This window comes from Gadus morhua, chromosome 3, assembly GCF_902167405.1.
Source record: "Gadus morhua chromosome 3, gadMor3.0, whole genome shotgun sequence".
NCBI classification, from domain to species: Eukaryota; Metazoa; Chordata; class Actinopteri; order Gadiformes; family Gadidae; genus Gadus; species Gadus morhua.
In genome coordinates, this window is record NC_044050.1 from 3,548,113 (window position 1) to 3,571,626 (window position 23,514).

Below are 23,514 nucleotides of genomic sequence, written 5' to 3' on the forward strand. Positions count from 1 at the left end.
CAGGTATTGTCACTTGATGTGGTATAATTCTATAATACTGTTTTCTATTGAGAGGGCCTTAGATGGTCTCACATTTGAAGTGAGGAGATGTGGTTATTTACCAGCTGGTAGAAGGACAGTTTGGGGCCATCGTGGGCGGCCATGAACCACCAGGCAGCAGCTCCCACCGTGGCTGCCCCCACATAGCCTGGAAAGGGAAATACATCCGTGAGAGTGTGTGTGTGTGTGTGTGTGTGTGTGTGTGTGTGTGTGTGTGTGTTGCATGCTCCAATACCAGTTTTCCCATGCTAATTATTAGCCCCAGTATTTACCAATCACAAGCAGTATAGGTCCTATCCATTATCGATAAGCAGTAACAATATTTGAATGGAATTACATCCAATGATGAGGTAGCGGCAGAACAGCCAGCCGGATATCAGCGGCTCCTTGGGGGTGCGTGGGGCGCGGGACATGATGTCCAGGTCGGGGGGGTTGAAGCCCAGGGCGGTTGCCGGGAAGCCGTCGGTGACCAGGTTGACCCACAGCAGCTGGACGGGGATGAGCGCCTCGGGCATGCCCAGCGCCGCCGTCATGAAGATGCTGCAGAACCAGGGTGACAGAAACACCACCGCACGTGGTTAGTCAATACTGGGAGATACAGCGAGTTCTGAACCGTCATTCACATAATCATTGGCCCTGTCACTGCATGTCCTCTGAAAGTGCTCAGATTATACCCTAACTTTTCGGAAGGAACCCTGCAGAGAAATACCTAAATAATACTTATGTAGTCCTTCCCAACTTCAAAATACAGTACCAACAGTTTTGAGACTTCTTAACTAAAGCAACGTACATGGTGGCACGGCCACTCCTGCAGTGAAATTGTGCTACTGGGACTGACGGTCCTCACCAGACTACCTCCCCTATGTTGGAGGAGATGAGGTATCTGATGAACTGCTTCATGTTGTTGTAGATGGCGCGGCCCTCCTCCACCGCCGCCACTATGGTGCTGAAGTTGTCGTCAGCCAGGATCATCTCTGACGCCGACTTGGCCACGGCCGTGCCGCTGCCCATGGCGATGCCGATCTCCGCCTTCTTCAGTGCTGGAGCGTCGTTCACGCCGTCTCCCGTCTGATTGGTCGGGAGGCAAGCAGCAGCAGCAGTTGTTTAAAGATAAACCAAAGCATTTTAATCTATTTCAGATTGAGAGTGGTGTAGCGGGTCACATGGTAGTGCTATGGCTTGATCCCAGTCCAAATCTAGAAATGCACGCTGTTTTAGGACGTAGGATAAGACGTAAATATGGAATGGCCCTCAACTGGCTGGTTGGGATGATCATCGTACGGACTTTCCTGGACCAGTCAAAACCTAGATGCTCAACAGACCAACTGGTCCGTGTGCTGATCCCTCTCATGAATCACGTCATGATTGTGGATTAACCATAGAGCGGGCGTGGGCAGTTTGGGATCAGCTTCTTCAAGAAACGCTAACCAAATACAAGATACGGGGGTTTGCACCTTTTGTAGAGCCTAGAGAACAGTTACTGATTGGACGGCCTCTGTAGTGCCCCCCTTGTATGCGTTTTTTCTCTTGAAAAACAGCATTCATGTCCCATACTTGTTTGGGAAAAAGGGCTCTGAAACTACATCTAGATTACAGCTAAATGTACATCTAAATCTTCTTCAGCATTAGCTTTTGGTCCAGAAGGTCTTGAACTGAAACCCAACTAGTCCCAATAAAGGCGCTGCGATGTGATCTAGATACAGTTGGTTGTAGGGTCTAGACCGGTCTCCTGGGCCAGAGGCTCACCATGGCGGTGATCTCGTTCAGGCTCTGCAGGTACTCCACGATGCGGCTCTTGTGGGCCGGCTCCACACGGGCAAAGCAGCGCGTGTTGCGGCAGGCCTGGCGCTGGAGGTGGGGAGGCAGCTCGTCAAACTCCCTGCCCGTCAGCCCCACGCCGAAGGGTGAGGCGGCGCCCTCCGCCTCCTCCTGCTCCGTGATGATACCCACGCGCCGGCAGATGGACAGGGCCGTGCCCTTGTTGTCACCTGGGGGGAGACGCCAGGGGAGCATCTCAATGAGCCGTGCCTGTTTACTGACGCACAGACCTGTTTAACATGCAATTTACTGTATCACAAGGAAGTGAAACAACACAATGGGGTAATACAGCAGGAACTGTTGGAGCAGCCTCCTCCCCCCTGAAATGTACTCGTGGGTTAGTACACAGGGTATTGTGCTCTCTGGTGTTAAAGTAACACCAGAGGGTTAGTACACAGGGTATTGTGCTCTCTGGGTTAAAAGTAACACCAGAGGGTTAGTACACAGGGTATTGTGCCCTCTGGTGTTAAAGTAACACCAGAGGGTTAGTATACAGGGTATTGTGCCCTCTGGTGTTAACATAAGGCAGTTTAATATGAGTGTTATAGGACACAATGTGCTTGGTGAGCATCATCGTTCTCTTTAGATATACAGGGTGGATCTTTGACACCAGTAGAACAACATCTCAACTAGCCTGGCTGAAATGTGACTATAGTTGGGTCATCTATAGAAGTTCCGTGACCGTGGAGAGCAAAGGTTTGTTCCTCACTGGATGTGTCATCTATAAAGGTTAAATAAAACAAAAATGTGGGGAAATTTTGGGAGAGCCCTATATCCAAAATGGAAATTAACTTTTAATGGTTTGGCCCACAGTGCTGCATAATGCATGGTTTCTGAGACTATTTGAGTCAAGAAATTCACAAATTATGTAGATTTATTGATTTGACCTATTTTTGACCTTCAAATACAAGATGACTGCCACTTTTGGCTCTTTAAATGTCAATTTTTCAAAATCCTCATAGAGCCTTAATATTAGGCTAAAAAGAAAGGTCTGCTCATACTAAGTTCAGTTATGGACAGTAAAATTACAAGTAGCATATGCAGAAGTCATCTCAAAGTTATAAAAGATCATGGTTGGTGGTTAATGAGAAACAAACTTTGCTGATGTTATGAGTTACCTGAACTGTGTTATTGGTCTCTTAATTTCATTATGAACTGGAAAATAATGAATACTTCTCAATTGCATAAAATATCTCTAAAGTTGTCCTTCTGCAGTAATTCGTTAAAAAATCGTTAAAATCGTTCAGCTCATGGCAGAGAATACGCAAAAAAAGGACATTGTCCCAATCCTCAGCGCTTTCCAACAACATATGTCCCAGATCAATGCTGTTTAGAAGAGATTCAAAGGCTCTGGAATGGCAGACACTCTGTTTACAGAAGGGGTAGTAGTGGAGGGTTCTGTAGACCAAGCACTACGAGGGAAGCACTACAGGCGGGGTATGCGCTGCATCCAGCTGTGGAGAGAGGCTCTAATAGATAAACGGCTAGCAAAGATTCTTGAGCATGAAGAGCTATCAGAGGACATCAAAGAGAATCTCAAGACCCTGCGCAATGCACTCACTGAAACTCCGGAGGACCTTACAGAAAGCTCACAAGGATCTTGAGGAGGATGGTGATGTAAAGGAGCTGATCTACAGAGTTTATGAGAAACCTGGCACAGACATGGGGGACTTTTGGCTCTCGTTCCTGGAGATGATCGACCCACTTGTACAATGTCTTAATGCATGTCATGCAAGAAATAGTACCTAGTGTCAACATACAACATGCTGCCTTGACTGATGGCATACGACAACCATGATTATGGAAGGTGATTATTGGGCAATAATCTCCTCGCTGTCAGATAAGAGAATGGCATTCTTCAACATTCACTTCATCCAGTCAATGACAGGGCTACCTTACTCCTGTCGGCCACTCGAACTTTGGATAGAAACAACCATGAATCTGAACTCGGATGGATTCAGCTTCTACAGAATGAGGAGCAACAGTTCTCAACAACAAGAAACGCAAACAATGTTGCAAGGGTGAAGTCTTCTGTGAAGCAGAGCCTCAAGTGCCAGCACCGTCACGGGAAGCATGTTGAATGCCAGCCAGCAGGGATGAAGAAGGATGAGCAGGCAGTTCAAGACCTGATGGCATGCATGAAGGATTTTGCGGAGCCCCTTGACACGTCGCTACAGTCTGGCCTGGGAGCCTCACCGGTTAGTGCATGACCTAAAGACTGCAATTCCAGATGGCTAAGCTTAGGTTGAAACCTTCCTGCAAGAGCGAGTGTTCGCAAAGATCAAGCCTCTCACTGCAACCATCCACAGGAATAAGAGGCACAATTTCACTGGAGAAATTATCTGTACACCATCTGGTGCTCATATGATGGTTGCCCATATGGAGAGATCGGGGCTGGCAACCCTAGTGGACCTTGCAGAGGGATCAGGAATGATCCAACTTGAGTCAGCCCTTGAGAGGAGAGTGACTAGGGAGTGCCTTTCACTCTACAATGTAGATGGGTCAATGTGCAAGACTGTGAAGAGAGTTGTTAGAGCTCTTCAAGCTAGACCCAGTAAGTGAAAAACCGAGAGACAACATTAGCCTTGTGGACATGGGGCTGATCTGGCGGCTTGCCACCCCCACACCTGAAGACCATGAGTCTCGGAAGCAGGAAGGTTCAGAGTACCACTGGGGTGACTACTTGGATAAAATCTGTGCTATGATCTTCTCTAACGCATATCTTATCATCCTTGTCAATGACATACATGACCTTCCTTTCAGCATCAAGGATGATGAGCACGATCGTTGTGCAGCAATACATCCAAAAGGCCCAAATGTTTTTCCCAAGCCCGAAGACAGGTTCCCAGGTGCTGCTGAGTTAAACCAACTCATGGTTAATTCTGGAAATAAGGTCAGACTACAGAAACTTGTAAAGGAACAGATGAAAAGACAAGCGGGTCATGTGCATGGGGACATCATATACTACAAGGGAGAAACGTCAACAAACCTGGGGTCTCATTTATAACCGTTGCGTATGCACAAAACGCGGCTGAAATTGGTGTACGTGACTTTCCACGCCAATGTTGTGATCTATAAAAAACCAACTTGACGGGAGAATGTGCACAGCCCTAAGCAAACTCTGACCCATGCGTACGCATGGTTTGGAGGAAAAGGAGAATTGGCGACACAGATGGTGTGGTGGTGAACTAAAGTCAGACAGAAGAATTGTAGAGTGAGAAGAACGATTATGTTTTATCATCGGCCTTCATACATTTAATTTCAACCCATATCATGCGTTAAATCTATGTAATCAAAATAATTTAAGTCAACTGCGTTATTTCTCAGTTATAACTGCAGAAACATCTCCTTAGAATAGAAACCAAAAAAATTCTCTATATTTAATCCCGTCACTCCATGCTGTCCACTGACGGCTCGACTGCATGGAATAAAGCATCTGTCCAACATGTGTCAATAACATATCATTTTTATGTGACACTGTAAACACATAATCAAATGTCAATTAAATCCCAAGTGTTGAAAACCACACTTTTGCCGTGCACAGGCAAGCGCGTTCACGAGGAATTGTGGCGCGACAAATTCGCTCGAGTTGAAATATTTCAACTTTGACGCGAATTTCGCGTGATGACAGCCAATCAGCGTTCAACAGCGTGGCCACTGAGTCACATGTGTAACGTAACAGCAAATCAGATTATGATGTGTGGCGCGACCAGTGGCGTCACTAGGCTGCTTTATTCGGGGCTAAAGCCCCGGATCTAATTTGATAAGCCCCGAATCTTTTTTGTTAAAAAAAGATTAGAAAAACCAAAAATATTAGATTTATTTTATATATTTTGCTGCATGCAGAGCCTGTGCCATATCCGCACGTCGCACATGCTCCCATTTGTTAGGACTCTTGCGTAGCTTACTTCTAGGAATTTCTGTTCTACTGCTCAAGTTTTTAAGCCATGAATTGATGAACTTGCATTGAAGAAAATATGTCAGTTTTCTGTGGGCTGTAAATAGGCCAATCTATGAGGCTAATTAGCATGCCAATATTGATGACTGATTGTGTCAAGTGTCTAAGGATGAATGCTAACATGATTTGTTTCCAACTTTTGCCTTAAGTTACAATTTAGCTAACTAGCTAGCTGCCCACCCTTTTCAATTCCAATGCTGGCTGTCATTTCATTACCAATGTTAAGTGTCATAAGAGTCATGATTCCTGAAAAAGAAATACCCAAAACATGTGATATGTTTTCAATTTGCAGAAAGTACGCAGGTTGTATACAATATATCCATAGATATGTTGTTTTTACTTTTTGGATTAAAAAGAAGGCATGTAAGCAAACTCCATGCCGGCCCTTGGTGTGATTATCATTTCATCATGGAGTGGCCCTTTGTGAAAATGAGTTTGACACCCCTGATATAGGTAATGTAAGGTCTGTCTCACTTGTATTCATTTTACTCTGAAATAACTTGAATGGAACTTTAGATGTCTGGGGATAAGCAGCAGTCAGGTAGCTATTCAAAGCTATAATTACCTGCCTATTTTGTTTATTTAGGTAAAGCATTATGAAAAAAAATGTGCATGCGCATTGCGCAATGAAGTATACAACAAAATTTGCCGCACGCGCTTTGCACACGCACTGTCCTATTCCCTCTTGGGCTAAGCCCCGGATGTTTCAGAAACCTAGAAACGCCCCTGGGCGCGACAAAACTTCAGCGTTGTCGCCGAAGTTTTGTCGCGCCACACATCATAATCTGTCGCTGTGCAAGTTTTGTCGAATTTGACGCGCCACAACAAGATGACCACCATTGCATGTCTTTTTGTGGAAGAGGGAGAGACGTCAGAGGACCTGACGCAGTATATTCATAATATTGTAATGACCACGGAAGAGGCAGTGAATGAAGTATTGAATAGACAGAGATTTATTAGATAGGCCTACCTAATAAACCGTTGGAACACACAAGACCGGAAACATAGAAACGCCGGTAAACAAACCCCGAGAAGCCCAATCCCTATTAGAGCTCCCCGCACTACGTCCATCCGGACGCGCACAGAGCTTTTGGCCGTGATATTATCTATGCAAATATTATATTACATACTATTATATTATATATAGAGCTCCGGGAGTCGCAAACGGCAACATTCACTTTCTCCTCCATGCTGCAGTTCACCCCGGACTGCACTGCACTGAGTTTGACGGTTGAACGCTGATTGGCTGTTACGTTACACATGTGACTCAGTGGCCACGTTGTTGAACGCTGATTGATTGTCATCACGCGAAATTCGCGTCAAAGTTGAAATATTTCAAATCGAGCGAATTTGTCGCGCCACAAATCCTCGTCAACGCGCTCGTCTGTGCACGGCGAAATTGTGGCGCGACTAATCAAAACTTTTCGGCGGTTTTCTCTCGCGAAAAATTCGCCCGGTACGCGTCTATACGTTCACTTTGTATGGGATCCTGTCGCCCCGTCGCGTTTGGTGTGAACGCAGTTATAGTGAGGAAAATACGGTAAAAGTTATGCGTATTCACACGGTACGCCAGCTGTACCCTACATATAAACAATCAGTGGCTTGAAAAAGATTGTATGAGATTGCCGTTTCTCAATGTTCCTATATAGCCTATTATTATGTTATTGGAGAGTAGGCTATTGATATAAGAATCACAAACGAGCAAGAATAGAATAGAAACACACACAAACGATCGGATGGATCCGACCGGGATTTCCGTTGCTATGGGTTTCCTCTATCAGCGACTTATACAATATAAACAAATGATATAAAACAAAACCCCTCTTTCATTTTTAAATAATAGTATGTAAATATTTTGAATGAATAGGCCTCCATTTTTGTTATACTTTTAAAATGTTCCTATGTAGCCTTTTATCGTAGCTTACATACTGATATTTTTTAAACATAGGAAATGCATCCTGGGATATTTAACTGTCCCAAGTCAACACAAGTCACCTCCGATGCATCCTCGATGAAATGGCCAATTTAAGAACGCATCAAGAACGCTTCCGGGTTTTACGACAGTACATGACTTGATGCGTACTTTGAATTGGAACAGTACTTGGGCTACGACTGATGACGTTTCACAAGTACACAAAAGAACGCAAATTGAGAAACAGAATTTTTTTTTGTTTCCATCTTGGCTGACAGCAGCCATTTTGGATATCAGGCTCCCTCATAATTTCCCCACATTTTTGTGAGGGGCACCCAAGGTAATTTTTGTATTTAACCTTTATAGATGACAAATCCAGTGAGAAACAAACCTTTGCTCTACACCGTCACGGAAATTCTATAGATTACCCAACTACTAGCCATTTGGCCTCGGGCCAGCGTGGGGGAGCCATACTACGGTTCTGACTCTAAAGAACAGGGATAATAAACAAATTGTTCCTATTTGTTCCAAATCAGCTTTTATCATTTGAACACATGAATAGTTAAGAGTGCTAAACAGGTAGATCATAGTTCCTGCCTGTACCAGACGACCACTGCTGCAGCCTGCCGTCTGTGTAGGCCTACAGAGCGGTAGGGTTTGCCCTCTGTCCACATAGAGTTGGAGCGCTGGGATGAGGCGCTGGGATGAGGCACTTGTTGGTTGGGAGAAGGAAGCGCTTCACACAGGGTTTTCACGTGATAGACTAGCATCGCGTAGTTTACGCTTTGTTTTATATTTGACGCATCATAAAGGGTCGGATGGACAGACTCCTCCACCATGTTTCTGCCTAAGGGTTGTGTCCCAAAACAGAAATTCCCTGTTGGACCCATTATATTAAACACAGGACAAAACCAAAAGCCTAATCTAACAGGACCCATTGGTCCGAATCGGACCGAGAGTGGATCTGAAACCCACTGCCCTTCTCCAAACAGCTCTCAAGTGATCTATTTATAGAACGCAATGTGGCCGAAATTAACTACAGATAAAATGCTGATTTATCATTTCATATATTTTTTTCCCATCGACCAATCGATTGGTCGCAGAGTTGGTCACATTTCAGTGGACCAAGATGTTGTTTGCTTGACTACAGCCCTAGAGCAGATGCACAGAACCCTAACCCTGGTAAGTATCTCTACTGACCCCACGGAGGAGCAGACATGGTGCGCTGGGAGAGGGCCTCCAGCCAGCGGGATTACCTGTGATCATGATGACCCGTATGCCAGCCTGGCGACACATCCGCACCGCGCCCAGCACCTCCTTCCTGGGGGGGTCTAGCATGCCCACGCAGCCCACAAACGTCAAGTCCGACTGGGGAGAGCAGAGGGGAAAGAGTCCACCGTGTTCAAAACAAGGACGCCTTTCACATAAGAGCATGTGCTCATCGCAGACAGGGGGACCACGACAATACTGCACAGGCACAGCACTGAATGCAACCCATTACTGCACTTGCACAAAGGGTTTGCAAACAGAAAGAAATAATAAAATGAGCTATGATGAGAAATGGCTCCTATTAAACATCCAGCTGTAATCCTTCTTTCTATAAGAATGATTCATTTTCATCAACATCAGTCGCACTCCATATATCTGATTGTTATGAAGACCCCCCCCCCCCTCTCCCTCTCCCACCCTCTTTCTCCCTATCCTCATCTTCTTCCACCCTCTCCCTCTTCCACCCTCTTTCTTTTTTTCCCATCCTCTCCCTCCATCATCCTCTCCAATCCTCTCCCCCTCCCTCTCCCACCCTCATCCTCCCTCTCTCTAACTCCCTCCCTCTTCCACCACCACACCACTGACCTCATAGTCTGCAAAGGTGGCCGAGTTCTCGAGGTTGAGGGAGCGGTGGTCCGGGGGGGTGTCCCTGGTTGCCATGGCAAGGCAGCGAAGCGTGTCCCTCCCCGAGGCCCACTCCCGCACGGTGGCCAGCACCTGCTCGCGGACGGCCGGGCTCAGGGGCACCCGGGTGGACACGGCGTCCGAACCCGTCCCACTGACCCGGATGTAGTTACAGCGCTCCAGCACGCTCTCTGGCGCCCCCTGATGGATAGGGAGGGGACAGGAAGTAACGGTACGTTAAAGATCCCATATCATGCTTTTTAAGGGTTAATAATTGCATTAGGGGGTACTACTATAATAAGGTTACATGCCTGTATGTAAGAAATACCCCTTATTATTCTCACTGTTCATTTCTGCAAAACCAATTACAACACCTTTCAAAAACTTTGTTTTGTATCATGTCGCAATAAGGCCTCCCTCCCGAGTAGCCCAGCCTGCTGTGATTGGTCAGCAAGGCCACTTTGTTGAGATTGGTCGAAAGCTTTTCGTGTGTGTGGGCAAATTCACACTCCCGAGAAGTTGTACACATTGCGCGTAGCCGGGAGGCACGACTTCTGCACTTCAGCAACACACCCACTGCACACTATTACGGAAGTAAAGTTTGAGGGCAAAACAAGCTGTTTCACGCACTTATTGAAGGACGGAAGAGGATAAAAAGAGTCAGATCCAACCTTGATGAACATCTTGGCTCCTGTGGTGGAGCGGTTCTGCTTATTGGGTGAGCAGAAGACGGACATGGACTTCCTGTCCCTGGAGAACTCCAAGGTCAGCTCCTTCCTCATCAGCTGTTTGATCACCTGAAGGAGATCGGGGAGGTAGGTTCAGTGTTGTGCATCGTATGTCTGAACCGATCAGGGGAGAGATGCTTTGATACAGAGGCAGGTGTCTCTCTATCAAAAGATATTCTCAGAGCATTTCACTCACTACCGGACGACGGATAAAGCCTGTATTTCCAACAAACGACACACAACTAATGACATATTATTGTTGTTAATACAACTAGAGGTTGAGCGTGCGCAACGCCCACGTGAAAACTCTAGTTATAGTAATATAGTGGTAATTGTTCAATGTAAAGTGTGGTAAAGTGTAGTATACTATGCAGGCAAATCAATTATTAAATAGCTTTTACTGTTATTCAGGGCTGAAAAGTGCATTGACATTTTAAAATGCAAGGCAACTACTATTGGTTAGTTGAAAATAATAATCATTGAAATTAAACATCTCTTCCAGTGTCCTGGCCAAGACAGGCAGACGTAGCCTACAGTCACACATAGCATACACACAAAACATAGGAAAATTAAAACAGTCTGCAGGGAGGAAGGGGGATATCAATATAGCAAGATAAGGAGGAGAGTGATGTTAAGTTTGAGCAACTAAGTGTAAAGACATTTCGGGAGGCTCAAGGAGGGGAGTAATATTACATTTGAGCAACAAAGTGTAGTCTTGTGGTAGACTCTATAGACATAATTCACCATACTGTTTTAATAACATATTTTCGTTGTGTTATAGGGACACTGTCTCTTTAAGATCACGTCACTTGTGTATTGATGTGCCGGTTGGCGCAATGTTTGAATTTAACGTTTTTTATGTAATAAAATGAACGACCTGTTGTTGCTTGTCCTGGTCGAGAAATCGTCTTCCCTTCTTTTATCACAATTTCTACAGTCGTCTTACCTAGGAGTGTTTGTAGACGGCGGAGCCGTTATGTATAAAAACATGACGTCTTACCTGGGCAAGTGTGTCGCTGCGGTGTGTGCGCGTGCGTGTGTGTTCTTACCTGCGCGTGTGTTGATGCCGGTGCCGTTATGCTTAAAAACATAACGTCTTACCTGGGCGAGTGTCGCTACGGAGCGTCACGTGCGTGTGTGTTCTTACCTGCGCGTGTGTCGATGGCGGAGCTGTTATGTTTAAAAACATAAATCTTACCTCGGCGACTGTGCCGCTGCCTTTGTCTTGACGTGCAGTGTGTGCGTGTGTGTGCGCTTCCGAGTATGCGTCGCTGCCTTTGTCTTGACGTGCAGTGTTTGCGAGCGTGCGTGCGTTTCCGTGTATGTTCGTGCGCATGTGCGTGTGTGTGCGGTGTGTGTATGCGGTGTGTAGGTGCAGGCTGCTTGGCACATGCGCAAATGACTAAATTGAGTAACTGGTGCGACACCTATACCTGTTTATGGTAGACATACAGCTTTACGGCAGGGACACAGGTGTATGAGACACTCATCTACCTGTTTAGACATTCCGTGATTTATTACCAATTACAGCTCTTAAATCTTATCTAAATTCTGTTATTTATCTAAATAACAGAATTAATATGGGATTTGAAGAGCTTGTTGTTGCAGGACTCTGAATGACCCAAGCCGTGATGCTTGATGTGTTGCAGATGCAGATGTATTCAATTGCTTGTACTAGCGAAAGTCAACATCGCGTATAAAGCGGGCAGTGACCGTTCTGTAAGCTGTGGGAGGAGTCGGAGGTGTGGAGGAGGAACAACAGTACGTACGGAGCAGCACGCGGTGGCCCTCTCGGACGGGCTGATGCCTCGCAGGTCCGTGTCGAACACGTTCATCTTCTCCACCAGGCAGCAGAGGGCGGTTTCTGTGGCCTCGCCCACCTTCTCGAACACACCCTTGGACTGAACCAACATCAACCTTGAGTAAGCCATCATGGAAACATACTTCTCATGTGAGTAGTCACCTTTTTTCTTTTATAATGGCTTTGTAGAATATACAAATATTAAAAACATGACGGTACAGTGCATCCATCCCCCCACACAAATTGAAATCCAAATAGATATTGAGTAGTCTTTTTTTATCTCATTGATATAGAGAATAGAGCACCTTTGATTGGAACAAACAACCATAGGGTCGTCAAGTTAACTTAATTCCTCTCTCTAGATTACGCGCTGTGATGAAAGTACGTCTGACCTCGTTGAAGTCCAGAGAGGAGTCGTTGCACAGGGCGCAGATGGAGGCCAGCTCCACCAGGCCCTCGTACTGACTGCAGCGGACCGCCAGGTCCTCTTTGTACCTGCAGCACAGAGCACAGATCCAGGCAGGCCACAGGGAGAAGACACGGATTAAGGATGGAGGAAGGGAAGTGGACCATAATAAACCAAATGTTGACGAGGACAGAGGTAAGAAGGAGGTGAAGGAATGTTAGAAAGGAATAGGATCAGCAGGGACAAAGGGGAGTTGGACATGCTACAGTAAACTTTTACACAAAGTAGTTTGGGCGGGAAGGGGAAGCCTTGAGTTTGGAATGGACAAAATACACTTTTATTGTTTGGAGAAGCATGAAGCATTAATACCAATAGTAGAAATAGAACCAGGCGACATTTGATTTGCATGGCGGGGTGTTGGCATGATGTTAACAGGTTTTAAAAGGTTAAAGGTCACTCACACTTCCCCTTCTGGGGCATATGTTGATCCGGTGATATTGAACTCGCTTAGATTGCAGCGTTCTCCTGACACACTTTCCACCACAAACATCTACACACACACACACAAACAATGCACACACACACACTGTTAGTTAACGGTAGTGGATTAATAACATTCAATGACCAAATTTGCAACAGTAGCCAACAGCTAATTTAAAGTTGCTACAACCTTAATTATTTTTAGTGGTTTTAGTTGCAGGAATGTGTAAAATTCAAAGAGCTTGAATTTGAATCGCAATTCTGCAATTTACTGGTAAATGAGATGCATTTGACATGATTGCATAGCCATATTCCTCAACAGGGAGGTTCCCTGTGGAAGTTCACCCAGGGAAGTCCTTCTGTAACAGACTGGGAGGTGGGGAGATGATTGGTCAGTATTGCAGGGAAAGTGAGATGATTGGTTAAAGTCACGCTAATTGTTGCAGGCGATGGACGTATTTTCAAGCTAGCGTTGGAATCATTTCAAGGGGACCGGCCAAATTGGCGTGAATTCTGGAGGCCGCGACACGAGGGCCATCTCACCCGGCAGACAGACATCTGGTTGGTGGTCAGGGTGCCCGTCTTGTCGGAGCAGATGACGGAGGTGCAGCCCAGCGTCTCCACGGAGGGCAGGGAGCGGACAATGGCGTTCTTGCGAGCCATGCGCCTGGTGCCTAACGCCAGACAGGTGGTGATCACAGCAGGTAGACCTAGGCGGGAGGGGGGGGGGGAAAGAGAGAGAGACAGAGACAGAGACAGAGACAGAGACAGAGACAGAAGGATGAGCATGAAGGGCCAAAGACTGGTTGACAAATACAAAATGTAAAATATATAATACCTATACAGATAAATGTGAAATAGAGAAAAGTATATAAAGGAACATAATTAACTATTAACTATCCTTAAAAATTGCATGGACTCAACGATTCTAAAACAAAGAAGAGAGGTTCGATTCTCAAATGGGTTCAAGGGATGGAACCTAACGAATGCAGGGAGACAGAAGATGGCAGCCCTACCTTCTGGAATGGCCGCCACGGCCAGCGCCACAGCGATCTTGAAGTAGTACACGGCACCGCGCAGCCAGCTGCCGCCGTGAACAGGGTCGTTGAAGTGGCCCACGTTGATGGCCCAGACCGCGATGCATATCACACTGATCACCTGGAGGGGGCGCCGGTCTAGTTACTATCAAAGACCACACACGCCGGACCATCTCATGCATCGTTTATAAAAATAGAGACATTTGAGAAATACTATTGGCCATTTTTTATTTATTTGTATATATTTTGGAATTGGGTTTTTGCAGTTATTTTCCAAGAGAGAGTCATGAGAACTTGGATGAATAATTACATTACAGTAACCCGTTACAAAATGGACATATTCCCTGATGTATATGGATAAACATGTACGATGTCTTAGAGGAAATGAGAGTTGGGACTCTTTTCGTATGATTGGTTGAACCCTCCTCCAGCCTAACGTGAAGCAATCGCCCTGTGGACGCGGATGTTCTGTATCTATTGGAAGTGGGAATTAAAACATAACAATGCACAAAGGGAGGTCTTCTCCATCTGAACAGGCGGGAGTGGTTGTACGAGGGATGGTCAACCATGGTCAACACCACCTCCGGAGAGGCCTGGGAACCAATCTCACCAGCTCATGTTTCACCTGCTCTACAAATCAGGCTTGGCTGCCATTCAAAAAGATGAGTCCCCGGTACGAGCTAGACCGACCAATCACAACCGTTAATCAAGCAATAGAGGCATCAACGACAACAAAGATGGCTGACTGAAAAAAGTCTGCTGATTCCACAATCGAGACGGTATTAACTGGACGATATATTTTCACCCAAAGACAAATTAACATTCCTTTTTTTCATCACTCAGTGCTGTGTCATTTGTATTGTTGCTATGATTGGTCTATCCAATTGCATCCAGGGGCATTTTGGTCTGTGCCCGTTGGTTTCAGAATAAATGCAGTTTGCTGTCGCATGCCAATGCCAGGATACCTCTGGAGGTGGTGTACCCTTCCTTCAACCTAGCATAGGGGTAGCTTGTCGTCTTTACCTAATGTTTCACAGAAATGTTTTCGAGTCTAATGCTTGGCTCATACAAGGGACTGCTGTGACGGCGCTCTTGCTGTCTTCGTGTGTTTTTGTGTAGCTTGGGGCAACACCCGTTGCTCCTATCAGGTGGTTCCTGGTGGCTGCAGATATAAGGCTCACCAGTCTTCCCATGGCTCTCTCCCTCTCCAGACATCATTTGACTTTTGATACACCATTATTTTGGTTCTGTTCATCGATAAATGATGATTACTTTTGCAGTTAGATTTTGGTTTGTCCCCATATATGTTTTGGCCAAGAGCCGGGCCGTGACACTGCAATATGCTAATATATCTGAATCATTGCTGTGCATTGCCTACTTTATACCATTCTACAATTGTATATGCAATTGAATAACATTGGAATTATATCCTTAAAGATGATTGGCACCATCATCTAAAGCACTGGTGCACCACGGCCACTGTGTCTCCGCCCCTTCAAACCAGGGATGGGGTGCAAACCTGAACACTGACATCCCCAGATGCTGAACTGTGATTAGTTGGTTCAGTACCTTGGACAGCTGCTCTCCAAACTGGTCCAGTTTCTGCTGCAGGGGCGTGCGCTCCGGGTCCGTGGCGGCCATCTGGTCCCGGATCTTACCGATCTCCGTCTGGAGCCCAGTGGCCACGACCACACCGATGGCCCGCCCCGCCGCTATGTTGGTGCCCTGAAGGGACACACAGTAACACAACAGGAAGTGAAGCCCCTGTGTGGATCCTAGGGAGAAGGTGGGGCTGTAACAACCGCCAAATAAGTCAGTTATAGTGGATGGCTCTCGTGGCAATGAGTTGGGCTTCACCAACACCGATGCTGACACGATGTGTTGACCAGTTTAACGTCTGGTCTCTGATGCTGCTCCTCTCCCAGGCTATGATAGACTATATTAAGGCACCGGTACAAATGCCAGTACTCTGAGTCGGGCCCATTACAACCACCCCATACCACTTTACGCAACGTGATGTAATGTTGAGGAGCCAACGGTGCACCAAAATATGTTTTTATGGGTTTTTTAAACGTGGTGCAGTGTTTCCCACACATTGACGAGACTATGGCGCCCCGCCATAGTCTAATTTCGGCCGCCATAGTCTCTGCGTGCACATGAATTATTATTATTATTATTATTATTTATTTATTTTTTTGCTCAGACGAAGTTCGTGTCGCTCTCATTGGGATTGCATGAGAGCAGAGGTGCTGCATCCCATTAGGCATACCAGGCAATTGCCTGGGGCCCCGCAATTGCTTGGGGCCCCGGGCTACTACAAGGGGGCCCCCTAGAGGCAAAAAAAAAAATAAATAAATAAAAAATCGCTACATACCCACCCTGTGAAAAGTGGAATCGCTGCTTCCCTATACGCAATACTTCTTTCCCAATTCAACAACTACATTACAGATGGTATTTGTGATGACTTGGCACACACACACACACACAGATCTTACTGAGAAAAGCATGTTTTTCTTGTCCTGGTTGACAGCGCGGGGGTCTGGCACAGGGTCAGTGTGCTTCAGAACTGAGACGGACTCCCCCGTCAGAATAGACTGATCCACCCTCAAGGTTGTGGAGCAGATGGAGGTCAGCCTTATGTCTGCAGGCACCTTGTCACCAACTGTGGGTGAGAAGGGGAATCCAGAAGAAGACACTAAATAAAATTCATCAAGGTGTGCATGAAGCATCAGAAAAACCATGTCCCATGGAATCCATTGCAATAGCACATATTTTCACACACACACACACACACACACACACACACACACACACACACACACACACACACACACACACACACACACACACACACACACACACACACACACACACACACACACAATTAGAAAAACTCCAATAGCCAGGTTTAGGATTATCGGTTTATAATCAAGAGGTGAGGAGATAGGGATATGTATATTCATTGTGTTTTCTATGTTAAATAGGAGAGTTTATGTAATTGGTATATCATCTTCACCTTATTGTAAAAAAAAAGAGGGCAGAAATGACGACAGAGCATCTTAGCTAAGACTTCTAGATTAGAATTTCCACGCATAATAACAAATCTGTTGATCGACAAATGTATCTATTCGCATGCGAATCAATTCACTGTTTTAGCCTGAACGTCCTGAGGCAGAGCAAACCTTGTAGGAAGGCAGCAGTGAAATATGCACCAAGAGGAGTTTTTTTTCACAGAGCCGGGAATGGCACTACCATTCAAAGTAAAAAGACAAATATAAATATATTTGTTCGGCAGATCCTAATCAGTCACAAAACTGTGATGTTAGAATCGACTGGAATGAACGCAAAAGTAAAAAAAAAGTGTTGTATTGCTTTAAAGAGTAGGGTGGGTCAAGCACTCACACAAAAACACACATAATCCAGCTTCCTGCTGTTACATCACTGACTAATGTCACCGTGTTCCCATGATCTGTAGGAAAAACTGCAGGATTTTCCGCGCGCACACACACACACACACACTTCTGTGAACCCCAGCCTGAGACAGCGTGTACACTGGAAGATTCAACAGTGTATTCCTACGAGCCCATATGAAAAGAGAGGGCTGTGTTTAAGATATTGTCATCAAGTACGCATGAGGAGATATCACATGATTTGTGCATGTGCAAAAGTGCTTTCAGGATTGTCCAAAGCAGATATGGAAAAAGTTTCAGTGGGAGGAGCTTGATGATACTCCAGTTCAAGGTTGGCCAAATACTCAAATAAAAAACCTCTGAAATGAATAGCTTTGCCTCTATTGTGTGTATTCCATTTTATCAGTTTTCTTTTGTTGTAGTTCTCACTGCTCTACTAACAAGGGGGCCGAGAGAGGAGAGAGAGGCAGATAGAGAGAGCAAGAGGGAGAGCGAGAGGCCGATAGAGAGGCAGAGGGAGAAAGAGAGGCAGATAGAGAGGCAGATAGAAAGAGCAACAGTGGGAGAGAGAGAGGTAGTTGGAGAGAGGGAGAGAGAGAGGCACAGGGCCAGGGGTAAGCATGTACACGGGACGCTTGTCAAGGGAGAACTAAACAGAGGTGCTGCAATGTTATTCCAACTGTGTCCAAACACACTGATGGAAACCAGCTGCTGGAACTTTGCTTGGAAACAGCACTCTCTATGGAAGTGAGGCAAACATAAACCACAGCCTTGACATTGGTTTAACCTTCATAGCAGATCCTGGTATTTAGGGACAACAGCAAAGGCTGCATACATTTGGTGTATTTTTGTTGTTTTGTTGTCTGTTCTTATTCAAGAGCCTCAACATGCAATCTTGTTTGCATGAAGATAAACCCACAAATGAATGAGGATAGTTTAAGTCTGTGGAACGCATTAAGGCTCAGGGCCTAGTTTCCCGAAACCTTCTTAAAGCCTTCTTGGCGCTACTTCATTCGTAACCTCTACTTTAAGTTGGACCTTAACATCTCACATGTTTCCCGAAACCTTCTTCGCTACGCATCTCTTCCGTACGTCGTTCGTTGGCAAGATTGGTCTGAAGCGCTCGTAGAACCTTCTTGGCTCTACCATAGAGTAGCGTTTGTGTGTGCGCAAGAATTTTCTATGTATTTAACCTTTATTTAACCAGGAGAAAAACCTATTGAGATTAATAATCTCTTTTTCAAAGGTGACCTGGCCAAGACAGGCAGCAGAACAATGAACCACAGTTACAGACAAACACACAGGGACAAAAATTGAAATAGCACTAACACAAAGTGCTGTTTTGGCAGTGGCGTGCGGCAGTGCATGTGTGAGTGATGTCAGCGAGTGAGTACGAGTGAGGAGAGCGAGCGGTAGCGTGTGTCAGTCTAGTGTCAAGAATGCGCTAAAACAGCTCGTTAGCCACTTTTTTAGGGAGCTAACGCGCCCAACGCACTTACGCGCAGAGTTCAAGACTTTTAACTTTTTACGCTCTTACGCGTGACGCTTAGCCGCGATAGCCAATCAGCGTTGAGCTTGACCCGACGTCACTGGCTGAGAGACGGAGGACGCACAGAAGCAGAAAGAACATGGGACGACCAAGTCATCGTTTCAGTGTGTGCTCGTCCTATCCTGTACGACACCACGTTGGTGTCGTACAGGGATAGAAACAAGAAGGAGCAGTCGTGGGTCGCCGTGGGCGAGGAGACTGGGCGAGGAGACTCACCCAGCTGTGAGTGCCTAAGGAGGATGTCATTCACCCAAACACGGCGGCGTTTAGGTTTCCTACGTTCCTCGGACTCCCACAACAAATACAGCGCAGTGATGGTGGTGATCTCAGCCATGTTTGTGGAGCAAAAGAAAAATAGGGGGGGAAAATAAGTATTGGGCGGGCTCATCTAGATGCGTAGGCACGTAAGGCGCGTTGAACCATTTTTGTGACGCACAATGACCGTTATATAAGCCGCAGAATCGAAAAATGGGAAAAAAGGCGCGGCTTATAGTCCGAAAATTACGGTATATATATATATATATATATATATATATATATATATATATATATACACACACACACAGGTGCTGGTCATATTATTAGAATATCATGAAAAAGTTGATTTATTTAATTAATTCCATTTAGAAAGTCAAACCTGTAGAATGTATACATTCATTCCAAACAGACTGATACATTATAAGTGTTTTTTGCCAAAAAGAAGATGATTATAGCTGACAACCAATGAAAACCCTAAATTCAACATCTCAGAAAATTAGAATATGGTGAAAAGGTCAGATATTGAAGACACCTGGTGCCACACTCTAATTAGCTAACTAACTCAAAACACCTGGAAAAGCCTTTAAATGGTCTCTCGTTTTGATTCTGTATGACACACAATCATGGGGAAGACTGCTGACTTGACAACTGTCCAAAAGATGAACATTGATACTTTAAAGAAGGAGGGCAAGACACAAAAGGTCATTGCCAAAGAGGTTGGATGTTCCCAGAGCTCTGTGTCCAAGCACATTAATAGAGAGGCGAAGGGAAGAAAAAGATGTGGTAGAAAAGAGTGTACAAGTAAGAGGGATAAACGCGCCCTGGAGAGGATTGTCAAACAAAACCGATTCAAAAATGTGGGGGAGATCCACAAAGAGTGGACTGTAGCTGGAGTCAGTGCTTCAAGAAGCACCACACACCGACGTATGCAAGATATGGGCTTCAGCTGTCGCATTCCTCGTGTAAAGCCACTCTTGAATAAGAGACAACGTCAAAAGCGTCTCGCCTGGGCTCAAGACAAAAAGGACTGGACTGCTGCTGAGTGGTCCAAAGTTATGTTTTCAGATGAAAGTAAATTTTGTATCTCCTTTGGAAATCAAGGTCCCAGAGTCTGGAGGAAGACAGGAGAGGCACAGAATCCACGTTGCCTGAAGTCCAGTGTAAAATTTCCACAGTCAGTAATGGTCTGGGGTGCCATGTCATCTGCTGCTGTTTGTCCACTGTGTTTCCTGAGGTCCAGGGTCAATGCAGCAGTCTACCAGGAAGTTTTAGAACACTTTATGCTGCCTGCCGCGGACCAACTTTATGGAGGTGACGATTTCATTTTCCAACATGACTTGGCACCTGCACACAGTGCCAAATCTACCAGTACCTGGTTTAAGGACCATGGTATCCCTCTTCTTGATTGGCCTGCAAACTCACCTGACCTTAACCCCATAGAAAACCTATGGGGTATTGTGAAGCGGAAGATGCGAGATGCCAGACCCAACAATGCTGAAGAGCTGAAGGCCACTATTAAAGCAACCTGGGCTCTCATAACACCTGAGGAGTGCAACAGACTGGTCGACTCCATGCCACGCCGTATTGCTGCAGCAATTCAGGCAAAAGGAGCTGCAACTAAGTATTGATTGCCATACATGCTGAAACTTTCCATGTTCATACTTTTCAGTTGGCCCACATTTCTAAAAAATCATTTTTTGTACTAGTCGTAACTAATATTCTAATTTTCTGAGATACTGAATTTGGGATTTTCAGTAATTGTCAGTACTAATCATCCAAATTAAAAGAAATAAACATTTCAAATATATCACTCTGTGTGTAATGAATTGATATAATATGTAAGTTTCACGTTCTGAATATAATTACTGAAATAAATCAACTTTTTCATGATATTCTAATAATTTGACCAGCACCTGTATATATATATATATTAGAGCTGTCAAGCGATTACAATATTTAATCGTGATTAATCGCATTAATGTAATAGTTAACTCTAATTAATCGCGATTAATCGCAAATTATTTTTCTATGCATATAGCAGTCAGGCTACTGCTTCTTTGTTTTGAGCCAAAGAAAAAAAAAAAAAAAATATATATATATATTTTTTTTTATAAAATAATTGCGTTAATCGCGCGACAAAAATTTTAACGCCGTTAAATTTGGTTTGCGTTAACGCCGTTAATAACGCGTTTAACTGACAGCTCTAATATATATATATATATATATATATATATAGCCACGCCTCTCTGTTGAGATTACAGGCTGGTTAATCAGCTGGTTAATCATTTTCAACCCGGTCTTGTCCAGAAACGCCGCTCCAAATACGGTTTGAACTGTCGTCTTTCGGGTTTTTTACCATCACTGAAGAACATTAGTACAGCGCTCGCCTCCGGCGTTGGAGCAACGAATATGTTTGAGCCAATACGTTGAGTAGTTTCTGGAGATAAATTAGTACATTGTACAGAGAGATCATCATTTTCATTTCACCTGCCATTTTTTTGATGAGCGTCTCGGTCTCGAGCGCATGCTTGTGGCAGTGTCATGGCAACCGAAAGTCATCGTTTCTGAAAGCCTCCATCTACCCTGTCCACACTACAACGCAAACCCAGCGTTTTCACATTTATCCACCTCAGCGATCGTTTTCGAAAAGCATTGTTTTCAGTGTCCGAATTCTCAGTTTTAGTGTGGACGGAAGGGCTAAACGGATGATTATTTATGCGTTTGTAGATTTACCCGGGTTAGTGTGGACGGGGTCTCAGTTGGAAGCATATCAGGGCCTTTAATGGGCAGTTCAACCATTTAACACATTAAGGCCAAGTGAAAACTGCTCAGAAAAATCCAAATTCTTTGACACATAGCAACTTTCTTCTTTTTTACAGTAACGCAAATAGTTACTTTCCCTGGTAACTAGTTACTTTTATTATAGAGTAATTCAGTTACTAACTCAGTTACTTTTTGGAACAAGTAGTGAGTAACTATAACTTATTACTTTTTTAAAGTAACATTCCCAACCCTGCCAATGCCCCCCTCTACCCATAAACCCAACTTCTGCTCTAAAAATGTTTACTTTTCCAACAATTTCGTAGAAAAGCCAAACGTCCACAGTCTCAACCCATTTTGCCTATAAGAATGTCAGTGGCTCAACGGGATAAAGCCGTGTACTGGTGATCCTTAGGTTGAGAGTTTGAATACTGATTAGAGCATTATGAACAAGCTGAACATGCATTCTGTCATTGCCACTCATTTAAGAAGCACAACATTGAACAGCACCTGAAATTCGTCAGGCAATCAACATTCTGGCTCATTAGTTTCCAAGAAATGGTCTGCCAAGACACAGTATGACATTAAGGGGAACATCTCCGTTTACCATTTTTCCTTCATAATTAAAGGTTGGGTATGGGATTTGCGAAACGCCAGCAGATTTTGAAAATACACAACTCAAATGGTCCCAACCCCTCTCCTTCAATGCTGACTCTGACTCCACCCATTCCAAGTACATGGACGCGCAATCATGCACGAGCGCGAACACAGGTGCTCGCAGGGTTCACAGACTTTTTCTTGGGTGGGCAAATGTCCGACACTATTCCAGAATATCGGACACTTGGAATATCTTCCGGACGTTATTCACTAATAATTTATTTAAACGACAAACGACACAAACTAAGTTGCTTCAATAAATGCCATTTATTAAATTAACCTAGGCAAAAAAACATAACAGCCAGTCTCTGCAAAAATGGTAAACGGGAAAAAAACATTTTTTTCCGATAATTGCAATTCTTGCAGGCTTTTTTCGGCGCAACTTCATGGCATGGAAGTGCTCCGCTGCTCGCGAAAAGTTGAAGTCTTTCAACCCCGGCCCAAGGCTCGATATGCGCATCAGCCTCGTCACCTTTTGCTCAGCTAGGCGGTTTCTGATAGATGTTTTAATCCTGTTTTGGAGAGAAAAGCCTCGTTCCGCATGAACACTGGACACGGGGATTGTACTGGGGATTTTGGCCAGCTTTGCCCAGTCGGGAAAGATTTGTGCGTTCACACCAAACGCGACGGGGCGACAAGATCCCATTCAAAGTGAACGTAGAGACGCGTATCGAGCGAATTTTTTACGAGAGAAAACCGGTGACAAGTTTTGATTTGTCGCGCCACACTTTCGCCGTGCGCAGGTGAGCGAGTTCACGAGGATTTGTGCCGTGACAAATTTGCTCGAGTTTAAATATTTCAACTTTGA

The 23,514-nt window shown here is 45.0% G+C and overlaps 1 protein-coding gene across 1 annotated transcript in view; it reads right to left on the reverse strand.

The window, feature by feature from the left end:
* The window catches only part of si:dkey-28b4.8 (sarcoplasmic/endoplasmic reticulum calcium ATPase 2), a 45,831-nt gene that overhangs the window by 14,706 nt on the left and 7,611 nt on the right, over positions 1–23,514 (reverse strand). The window contains exons 7-20 of the mRNA XM_030351609.1: positions 16,568–16,734; positions 15,642–15,797; positions 14,052–14,193; positions 13,579–13,745; positions 13,017–13,105; positions 12,542–12,644; positions 12,118–12,249; positions 10,292–10,417; positions 9,582–9,821; positions 8,984–9,095; positions 1,786–2,027; positions 887–1,107; positions 377–579; positions 102–187 (exon numbers count right to left, since the gene is read on the reverse strand). Of these exons, the coding sequence (XP_030207469.1) occupies positions 102–187; positions 377–579; positions 887–1,107; positions 1,786–2,027; positions 8,984–9,095; positions 9,582–9,821; positions 10,292–10,417; positions 12,118–12,249; positions 12,542–12,644; positions 13,017–13,105; positions 13,579–13,745; positions 14,052–14,193; positions 15,642–15,797; positions 16,568–16,734 (2,186 nt within the window). The remainder of the gene's footprint in view (positions 1–101; positions 188–376; positions 580–886; positions 1,108–1,785; positions 2,028–8,983; positions 9,096–9,581; positions 9,822–10,291; positions 10,418–12,117; positions 12,250–12,541; positions 12,645–13,016; positions 13,106–13,578; positions 13,746–14,051; positions 14,194–15,641; positions 15,798–16,567; positions 16,735–23,514) is intronic.